The 10,517-nt window shown below is 59.3% G+C and overlaps 1 protein-coding gene across 1 annotated transcript; it reads left to right on the forward strand.

Annotated features, from left to right (window-relative positions):
• Nucleotides 1-970: 970 nt before the first annotated feature.
• On the forward strand, nucleotides 971-5,773 carry VPS37D (VPS37D subunit of ESCRT-I). Its single transcript, XM_038759531.1, has 4 exons — nucleotides 971-1,108; nucleotides 1,973-2,144; nucleotides 5,039-5,121; nucleotides 5,366-5,773. The coding sequence occupies exons 1-4, from the start codon at nucleotides 971-973 to the stop codon at nucleotides 5,771-5,773; spliced, it is 801 nt and encodes a 266-aa protein (XP_038615459.1).
• Nucleotides 5,774-10,517: the final 4,744 nt, after the last annotated feature.

Raw genomic sequence — 10,517 nt, forward strand, 5'->3', positions numbered from 1 at the left:
TTGGTTTTGTTCTCTGTCTCCCCCTTTTAGACTGTGAGCCCACTGTTGTGTTGGGTAGGGACCGTCTCTCTATGTTGCCAACTTGGACTTCCCAAGCGCTTAGTACAGTGCTCTGCGCACAGTAAGCGCTCAATAAATACGATTGATTGATTATGTTTGGTTTTGTTCTCTGTCTCCCCCTTTTAGACTGCGAGCCCACTGTTGGGTAGGGACTGTCTCTCTATGTTGCCAACTTGTACTTCCCAAGCGCTTAGTACAGTGTTCTGCGCACAGTAAGTGCTCAATAAATACGATTGATTGATTGATTGATTATGTTTGATTTTGTTCTCTGTCTCCTCCTTTTAGACTGCGAGCCCACTGTTGGGTAGGGACCGTCTATGTTGCCAACTTGGACTTCCCAAGCGCTTAGTACAGTGCTCTGCACACAGTAAGCGCTCAATAAATACGATTGATTGATTGATTATGTTTGGTTTTGTTCTCTGCCTCCCCCTTTTAGACTGCGAGCCCACTGTTGGGTAGGGACCGTCTCTCTATGTTGCCAACTTGTGCTTCCCAGGCGCTTAGTCCAGTGCTCTGCGCACAGTAAGCGCTCCATAAATACGATTGATTGATGATTGATCATGTTTGGTTTTGTTCTCCGTCTCCCCCTTTTAGACTGCGAGCCCACTGTTGGGTAGGGACTGTCTATGTTGCCAACTTGTGCTTCCCAAGCGCTTAGTCCAGTGCTCTGCGCACAGTAAGCGCTCAGTAAATCCGATTGATTGATATTGATTGATTTGGGGGAGGAGGAGGTGTTTCCTTTAAGAGTGTCCGCGCGCGGCGCCCTCTGGCGGCCGGAGCGGGGCAGGGCAGGGGAGGGGAGGGCGGCCCCTGGCCGGGAGCCGGGGAAACCGGGGATCCAGGGGGGATCCGGGGGGGATCCGGGGGGGATCCAGGGGGGGATCCGGGAGGGATCCGGGAGGGATCCGGCATGTACCGGGCCCGGGCGTCGCGGGCAGGGCCGGACTCGGGCAGCCCGGGCCGCTTCGGCATCCTCAGCACCGCGCAGCTCCGGGACCTGCTGCAGGACGAGCCCAAGCTGGACCGCATCGTGCGGTTCAGCAGGAAGGTGGGTGCGGCCCGCGGGACCGGACGGGCACCGGACCGGACCGGGCCGGGCCCCAGGCACGACGGCCTCCAGGGCCGCAGCATCCCGGGCCCGGGGGGAGGACGGATCATGGAGCCAGGGAGCCAGGCCGCCCAGGCCTCGGGATGGGGACGGGCCGCGGGGGTCGCACAGCCCGGCTGGACACGGCCCCTCGCGCTCTCCCTCCCCCCCTTTGTCCCCGGGGGTGGGGGGTCCGAGAAGCCCCACCCCTGCCGTCTGCAGCCCAGGCTGGAGACACCCCCCACCACCACCACCCGACCCCCAAACAAATATACAAAACCCAGGGGAAGGCGGGCAGAGAAGGGGATGGGGACAGGGGAACGGGAGGGATTGACCCTTTTGCCGAGGACGGGGACAGGGACCCTCTGCGGTGGGGAGATGAAGGGGCCCGGCGGTGGGAAGGCCACGAGATGAATTCCTGCTGTATTGTACTTTCCCAAGCGCTCAGTCCGGCGCTCTGCACCCAGTCAGCGCTCAATAAATGACCGATTGGATTCCGCTGGGGCGCCCCCGGAAGCAGGGCGCCCAGAAAAGGGGTGCTGGGGCTTACAGAGGGCCGAGAGGGAATTCGGGGCCTGGGGGCGAGGAGGTGTTGATGAACCGTGTGGGGAACTCCGAGGGCTTGGGTGGGCCTGGAGAGAGGAAGGCCCATCCTGGAGGCAGGGCAGGGCAGGGCGCTGACTCTGGGGCATCGGTGCCCAGCCAGCGTGGATGGGAGGCGCTTACAGGGGGCACACTGGACGTAGGTTGGTTGTTTGGGGGGAGGTGGGGGCTGGGGGCGCGCGGTTGGGGGGGACGGTTGACTCCTTGGGGTCCCCTCCCCAGTTCCAGGGCCTGCAGCTGGAGCGAGAGGGATGCCTGGCCTCCAACTACGTCCTGGCCAAGGAGAACCTGGCGCTGCGGCCCCGGCTGGAGATGGGCAGAGCAGCACTGGCCATCAAGTACCAGGAGCTCCGCGAGGTGGCCGAGAGCTGCCGTGCCAAGCAGCAGCGCCTGGGTGAGAAGGACCGGGCCGGACCGGGATCCGGTGGGAGTTGGGGGAGGAGGGACGTCGAGGCCGGGGTCCGGGAGCGCCCCGCACGCAGTAAGCGCTCAATAAATAAGATCGAATGAGTGAATGAGTCGGGCCCGGCGGGGACCCAGGGCCGGTTCGGGCCTTTCCTGGGCCCGAGCGGCCACCCCTTTCCTACTGCGGCGGGCCCACTGCTGTTTGTTTGCCCCCTTTTAGACTGTGAGCCCACTGTTGGGTAGGGACTGTCTCTATATGTTGCCAATTTGTACTTCCCAAGCGCTTAGTACAGTGCTCTGCACATAGTAAGCGCTCAATAAATACGATTGATTGATTGATTGATTGATTTGCCCCTGCTGATGGGTGGCTAGGGAGGGGGTGACCCCTCCTGTCCCCCGCGCCCCCCACAAGGCGTTCTCCCCAGGGCCCGGCTGTTTGAGGGGAAGGACGGGAAGGGGAGGAAAGTACGTGGTCCGGTGCAGTGCGGCCTATAGACTGCAAGCTCGTTGCGGGCAGGGAATATGTGGTATTTTTTTTCTCCCAAGCGCTTAGTACAGCACTCTGCACACAGTAAGCGCTTAATAAATACCATCGACCGATTGCAGGGGGACCTGTAGTCCCACTATTCCCCTCGCACCGAGCAGCGGCAACACAGGGGCCAGACGGAGGCCGAGACAGCACGGTGTCAGGGGTGGGCACAGGGCAGGGGCGGGGGGATTGACGGACAATCACCCTAACCTACCTCAAACAATGATATTTATTGAGCGCTTACTGTGTGCAGAGCAATCAGTCAATGGTATTTATTGAGCACTTACCGTGGGCAGAGAATTGTTCACTCATTCAATCGTATTTATTGAGCGCTTACTGTTCTAAGCGCTTGGGATAGTAGTAATAATAATAATGATGGTATTAAGCGCCTACTACGTGCCAGACACCGTACTGAGCGCTCGATTCAAGACGGCCGAGTTGGACACAGTCCCTGTCCCATGTGGGGCTCACAGTCCCAATCCCCACTTTATAGATGAGGTAACCGAGGCACAGAGAAGTGACTTGCCCAAGGTCACAGAGCAGACAAGGGGTGGAAAGTACAATACGGCAGAATGATGGTGGTTGGGAGGGCTTTGAACACCATGACGGCAGAGAGCAGCAAGGGCTATAGGTTAGACTCCGGGCACTGTTCTAAGCTTTTGGGAGAGTACAGTGTACCAGGGTTGGTTTACCTAGATTTTGTGTACAGAAACAAACCAAAATAAACCCAAACCCGCACATACCCCCCAAAGTGCCACTCCACCAGCCATCCAATCTCAGCCCCACCCCATTCACTCATTCATTCTATTGTACTTACTGAGCATCTGCTGTATGCAGAGCACTGTACTAAGCGCTTGGGAGAGCACAGTACGACAATAAACAGGCACATTCCCTGCCCACAGTGAGCTTTTTTCTGTGCCCCAGCTAGTCACTGTCCCCCTCCCTTCCCCACAGCACCTGTATATATGTATATATGGTTGTACATATTTATTACTCTATTTATTTACTTATTTATTTATTTTACTTGTACATTTCTATCCTATTTATTTTATTTTGTTGGTATGTTTGGTTCTGTTCTCTGTCTCCCCCTTTTAGACTGTGAGCCCACTGTTGGGTAGGGACTGTCTCTATGTGTTGCCAATTTGTACTTCCCAAGCGCTTAGTACAGTGCTCTGCACATAGTAAGCGCTCAATAAATACGATTGATTGATTGATTGATTGGGGGTGGAGATGCGTTGAGGGGGGTGGGCCCTGAGACCCCGGCCTGCCTGGCTGTCTTCCCCCAACCCCAGCAGGGCCACTTGGAGAGAAGTGGACTTTCAGTGTGTCCCCTTCGGGAAGGCTGTGTGGCCCAGTGGGCAAGCCGTGGCCTGAAAGTCAGAAGTCCCACGTTCTAATTCCGGCTCCGCCACACGACTACTGTGTGGCCTTGGGCGAGTCACTTAACCTCCCCGTACCTCAGTTTCCCCAGCTGTAGAATGGGGGATAATAATACCTGAACCCTACCTCACAGGAGGGGTTGAGGGGAATAAATTAAGATGATTAATGGAGGGTGCTTTGGCAATAAAGGCTCCAAAGAGAAATTTGGGAAGCAGTGTGGCCTAATGGGTAGACCCTGAGCCTGGGAGACAGAAGGACCTGGGTTCTAATTCCCGCTCTGCCACTTGATTCATTCATTCAATCAATATTGAATCAATATCAATATTAATCAATGAATATCAATCAATATTTATTGAGCGCTTACTGTGTGCACTTAATAATAATGATAATAATGGTACTTGTTAAGTGCCAAGCACTGTTCTAAGCGCTGGGGGAAGATACAAAGTTATCAGGTTGTCCCAGGTGGGGCTCACAGTCTTCACCCCCATTTTTACAGATGAGGTAACTGAGGCCCAGAGAGGTTAAGTGACTCGCCCAAAGTCACACAGCTGACAAGTGGCGGAGCCGGGATTAGAACCCACGACCTCTGACTCCCAAGCCCGTGCTCTTTCCACTAAGCCACGCTGCTTCTCTGCCTGCTGAGTGACCTTAGGTGAGTCACTTCACTTCTCCGGGCCTCAGTTCCCTCAGCTGTAAAACGGGGATGAAGTCTCTGAGCCCCGTGTGGGACAAAGACTGTGTCCAACCCGATTTGCTTGTCTCCACTCTGGTGCTCAGTACAGTGCCTGGCGCATAGTAAGCGCTGAACAAATACCACAATTATTCAGTGGTTGGGAGAGGGTGACTGAAGGTCGGGGGAGAGATGTGAAGGATGAGGGGTGTGTGGAGGAGGGTGGTGGTGGGGGTGACGTTATGTCCCTGGGGATTTTGGGGGGAGGGCCCAGGCTGTGACTGCCTCCCCTTTTGGCCCCCAGAGGTGAGTCTGCAGCGATGGAGCCCTCACTCTGTCCTGAACCACCTGAGGGCCGAGCTGGACGAAGCCGAGCAGGAGGCTGAGGTGAGGGCCCTTGTCGGGGGTGCCGGGGAACTGCTTCTTACGCCAGGGCGGGGGCCTCCGGACCGGTTGTGGATGTGGGGGAGAGAGTCGCCCTATCACGGGAGGGCAGGAGTCTTCCTTCTTGAGGTTTGTCAGGGTTTGAGGTGTGTCACGGGCTGCCCTGTCCCAGATCCTAGCCCTGCCCCGGCCCCGGCCTCGGTGGGCCCTTCACCCCTCCGCCCTTCCGCCCTCTCCCACCCGGCAGGAGCAGATGGAGCAGCTGCTGAGCGGGGAGCGGCCCCTGGAGAGCTTCCTGGCGGGCTTCCAGCAGGGCCGAGCCCGGGCCCACCTGCGCCGGACCCAGGCCGAGAAGCTGCAGGAGCTGCTGCTGCAGCGGGAGAGACCCCCGCCCCCGACCCCGCCGGAGCCCCCCCCTCCACCCACAGGCCCCAAGCTCTTGCCGCTGGTCCAGGGCCCGGCCCCGGCCCCGGCCCCGGCCGGCCCCCTGCGGCCCACTGGGGCCCTGGGCCCCCTCCCCGCCGCCCCGCGCCACCTCCCTCCTCTGGACTCCCGCCCGGCGCCCCCACCCCAGGGCTCCCCCCTACGCCAGCTCGGCCAGGCGCCGCTGCCCGCCGCCCCCCGCGCCCTGCAGCCGGAGCCCCCTCACCGGTAGGGCCCGGGGCCGGGCCGGGGAAGCGGCGGAGGGGCCCGGGGCCTGGGATCTCAGCGCACGGCCTCTGGCCGGGGGGCGGGGGCAGGCCCCCCACCCTCGGACTCCAACAGCCCTCGGCTCACCCCCGCGGGATGACCCAGAAGAGAAGGGTCTCCAGGAGGAACAGGTGATGGGGCCCAGGCGGGGGGCTCTACCTCTTCTCTCCCTGGCACGGAAAGGTCGCAGCGGCGGGGCTGAAGGCTGACTCGCCTCTCCCCTCCGCTCCCCTCCTCTCCGCCAGAAGGGTTTGGGTCGAGGGGACAGAGCTGCCCCTATCTCCCCCCCCACAACCACCCGCCCATCCTTTCCCAGAATTCCTGGGCACAGGGATGGGTCACTGGCTGGGCCAGTTGTCCAACCCCCATTTCCCGAGGCCCTCGGGATGGGGCTGTTTGCCCCATCACCCCTGAGCCGGGCCGGACCCCGATCCAAGCAGGACGCCCACCCCTTCGGGCACCCTTGGAGGAGGAAGAAGGGGAAGTCCAGAGACCCCCCCCGCTCAACCCCCATCCGACTTCCTGAGCTTGGAGACCCCCTGCCCAGGGTGGAATCTGGGCCCAGCCCACCCTGGGCTCCCTCAGGCAGAGAGACAATGGGCACTCCCTGCTCCGGCTGGTCAGATGGGGCCTGACGCCCCCACCCCAAGAGTGGCCCCTCGATCTACCCCCCCTGTGTTTCCCACCGCGAGGGTTGCTCCTGCCCAGCCTCCCCTTTTGGGGTCTTGCCCAGGCCCAGCCCAGCTGGAGGGAGTTTGGCACTGGTCCTCAGGGGAAGGGTCGCCTCTGCCTTGGGAGGGGCAGGAAGACCCCAGGTGGGGTGGGGGGCGGGAGCCTACAATGGCCCCTCAGTCGGTCAACAGGGCTCAGTAGTCGGGTTCAGCTCCTGCTGGCTCTTGGTTAACTCCCTTGAGGAGGACTAGGTTGTGGGGGGGTGGAGGAGGGGGGCTTCTCCCTGTGCCCCCTGAGCCCCCAAGGGAAGGTGGGGAGGGGACCTGGGGGGTGGGGAGGCCAGAGAAACCTGGCACTGGAACCCCAGGACAGGTTGAGCCCACCGCTTCCCCTGCCTGGACTCTCCTCCTCCAGAGGGTGGGGGGAGGTGGGGCCAGGAGGAAGCTCGGGCCTGCATTTCCATGGGAACCCGCCCGAGGGTGGGGGACCACTGGGCTGGTGGGGGGGGGGAGAGGAGAGTGTCTCCATGGGAACCAGCTGGGTGGAAGGAGGAGGGGCCTTCTGCATCCCCATGGCAACGGCTGAGGCGGGAGGGGAGTACCCCAAGCAGCCCCCAGCTCTTGTCTGGGATGGGAAAAAACATGCCCCTCCCCCAGCCGCGGCCCTAGAGGGATGGGGGTCTTCTGCCCTGCAAAGGAGCAGGGGAGGTGAAGGGGAGGGGATGCAAAGGGGGCACGGGGAGAGGCAGGGCAGCCGTGGTTAATGAGAAGCCCCATTAACAGAGAGCTCCTCCCGGCTGGGCCTTCCTGTTCTCCCACGGAGGCTGCCGGGAGGGGGTTGAGCAGGAGCAGAGCAGAGGCAGAGGCAGAGGGGGCGGGGAGAGGCCACTCAGCTGGCCCCTGACCCACACCTGGAGCCCAGCCACCCCTGGCCCATGGCTAGCCGCTGGAGGAGAGGGAAATGGGGCGCCGCGGTCGGCTCGGGCAGAAAACACGCGTGCCACCCGACCCCACCGGCCAGTCCACCCCAAGTGAACTTGCGTTCCCAGAGAGCGAGGCGGGAGTCGTTTCTGCTGCCGGCCTCTTGGACGGAGCAGTACATCTGCTGTCTCTTGGAAACCTGAACCCAGAAAAGACTGGATGGGAGCCAGGGTTCCATCCTGGACTCGTGGGAGCTTGGGAGGCAGGAAGTTTGGGGGGGACTTTGGGGTGAGTGGGGGAGGTCACTGGCTCTCTGGAGGGCGGCGTGAAAATCTCAAGGGATGGAACTGATCTGGAGCGTCTGTGGGGACACGTTGGAATTCAACGGGGATACGCTAGAGGATCGAGAGTCTATCCCAGAGAGCTGTTTGGGAGAGAAAAAAGATCCAGAGCTCATAGTAGACCCCAGAAATTGAGACTAAATAGGTTTGGAGATCAGAGTCCTCGGCAAACACAAATATAGGGACCCTTCAGATGGAAAGGGAGCTTTGGCTAACCTGGCCCTGAAGACAGCCATTGGCCCAAACTTCTGAAACCATTAAACCATCTAGGAAGGACCAATAGGAGAGAACATTGGTTTTCAGCTTGTAGGAGGAAGAGGAGGAGGGCAGGCTGGTGTTGTCAGTTTTAACTGGAAGGCTGGGTTAGTTTTTCTGCCAGCGCGGCTGGTGAAAGGTAGGTAGTTGGCGAAGGAGCTGTGGAATCGCTCTTGCTGCCAAGTACAGTTCAGTCAGTCATCTGAAGGATGATGTAGGCTCCGGCCCGGAGTGGCTTGGAGGTGAGTGAAAAGAGCTTGGGGATGATTTTCAGACTGCCGGAGGAACTTTTCTGTGGCCCCAGGACCCAGACTGAGCTTTAAATGCTGAGGTACCTGAGGAAATTGTGCAGGTTGAGAAAAGGAGGAGTTTGAAGAGGGCTTGACTAGAGGGAAAGTCAGGCTGGAGAGGGGAGAGTCAGGGGTGTGGGATGGTCCATGTTGGGTCACTGAGGGGAGAGGCAGGGAGGGAGAGGTGTTGGACGGTCTGTGCTGGGTCCCTGGGTGGAGAGGCTGGGATGAGGAGGGGAGAATGAGGGATGTTGGATGGTTCATGTTGGGTCACTGGGGAAGAGTCAAGGGTGTTGGATGGTCCATTCCTAAACCACGATGATAGATGTCCAGAAAGGCAACTGGTACCTGGCCCTCCCGACTCCACCTCCTAGCATCCTGGAGCCCACCCCCACCCCCCGTTGGAGACCGGATTTTCCCTGCCAATCGACTGACTTTGGCCCGCAAGGCCGATCGGGGAAGGCTGGTGGGCAGAAGCGGACGGCCCCTGCCCGTCCCCGAGCCGGCCGCTACCGCCCTCGGGAACCGGGGCAGGAGGGCCACTCCTTCCCCGCCTTCAACTTCTCGCCAATATGCCACTCTCCCGGGACTCGGAGGCCTCCGCGTCGGGCCCCCCGCCTGCCTCAGCCGTCTTCCCGGCCGAAGCGGCATCGCTCACGGGCAACCCGGCTCAGAGCGGACGATCGCGACCCTCTCCACCGACTAGGCGGGAGCTGGAGGAGGGCACCAGAAAGAAGATGAAAGGAGAACCCTGCTACGGGGTGAGATGACCGGCCTGCTCCTCCTTGTGATTCCCAGCTCTTCAAGGGCAGTAACTATATACGTCTGGCTCTATTCTCACCCGGGACTCTCTTCTAACACTGTGCACGCCGTGGACGCTGCTTAAGAGTCGGGTCGGCTCGAGTTTGCTTCCTTTCCGAGCCCTGGGCAAGCCCATGATGGTTCCTGGCCTGGCCCAGTTAGGATTAGGCTGAACCACTCGGAGCCAGGGACCAAAGCGGGAGAGAGGGATGAAGCGGGGAAGAGCTGGAATCGTTTTTCACACGCGTCCACGGCGGGGGAAAGCTGTGGAGAAAATCCCTCCCAACGCCTTATTTCCAGCTCCCCCTTCCCTCCCGGCGGCCTCTCCACTGAGCCCGGAGTTGACGGAGCTGAGGACGGAATCCCACTAGAATTTTCCAAGCTCTCACCGTGTCTCGCCGGTGAGGGACTGAGGACTCCGAAGGGGTCCGAGATGAGGGAATTCTTTCCCTTCGAAGTGTATTCCACGGCATACTCCCCTATCCCCGCCCTATCGATCGTGGGTCCTCCCCTGAGAATATTTCCGAGCCCCCCGAGTTCTCTCCCATTCCCCTTCCCCCCGCCACCCATCCCCGGCCGCTTCCCCATGGGATCGGCCTGTCAGCTGCAGCCAAACTGTGCCCTAACTTGCTGGCTCCCCGTTCTTTCTTGGCACTTGTCGTCCCAAACCCTAGACAGTATTGTCGCAGAAAGTTCAATAAAATTTGGTGTGTGTTTCTATAGCCCTTTGGGTCTGTGATGGGTCTGTGACGGAGAAGCAGCACGGCGTAGAGTCCCAGTCCTAGGAGTCAGAAGGTCTATGGGTTCTAATCCCGGCTGTGTGACCTTGGGCAAGTCACTTCTCTGAGCGTCAGTACCCTCGTCGGTAAATGGGGAATGAGACTGTGAGCTCCACGTGGGACAGGGGCTGTGTCCAACGCGATGTGCTTATATCCACCCCAGTGCTTCATACAGTGCCTGGTATGTATTAAGCACTTAAATACCACAATTGTTATTATTATTGATGTTACCCCCCAGTGGGGGCCAACAGCATCACCTAGGCCAGATCAAGCCTTTAGAGCTAAACTCCCAGAGGTCAAGGACCATTCAGTCAGTCAATTGTATTTATTCAATTTTATTTATTGAGCGCTTACTGTGTGCAGAGCATTGTCCTAAGTGCTTGGAAAGTACAATATAGCAATAAATAGAGACAATCCCTGCCCACAAAGGGCGTATTGAGCACATACTGTGAGCAGGGCACTGTACTGAGCCCTTGGATGAGTACAATACACTGTAAGACACATTCCCTGCCCACAATGAGCTTACAGTCTACAGAACATCTTTTACGCTCATTACGTTATGGTGATAAAAGTATCTGTTGGGGGTTTACTATGCGCCCGGCACCATACCGAGAGCTGGGACAGATACAAAAGAAGCAAGTAGGACACGCT

This window comes from Tachyglossus aculeatus, chromosome 17 (genome assembly GCF_015852505.1).
Source record: "Tachyglossus aculeatus isolate mTacAcu1 chromosome 17, mTacAcu1.pri, whole genome shotgun sequence".
In the NCBI taxonomy this organism is placed as follows: domain Eukaryota; kingdom Metazoa; phylum Chordata; class Mammalia; order Monotremata; family Tachyglossidae; genus Tachyglossus; species Tachyglossus aculeatus.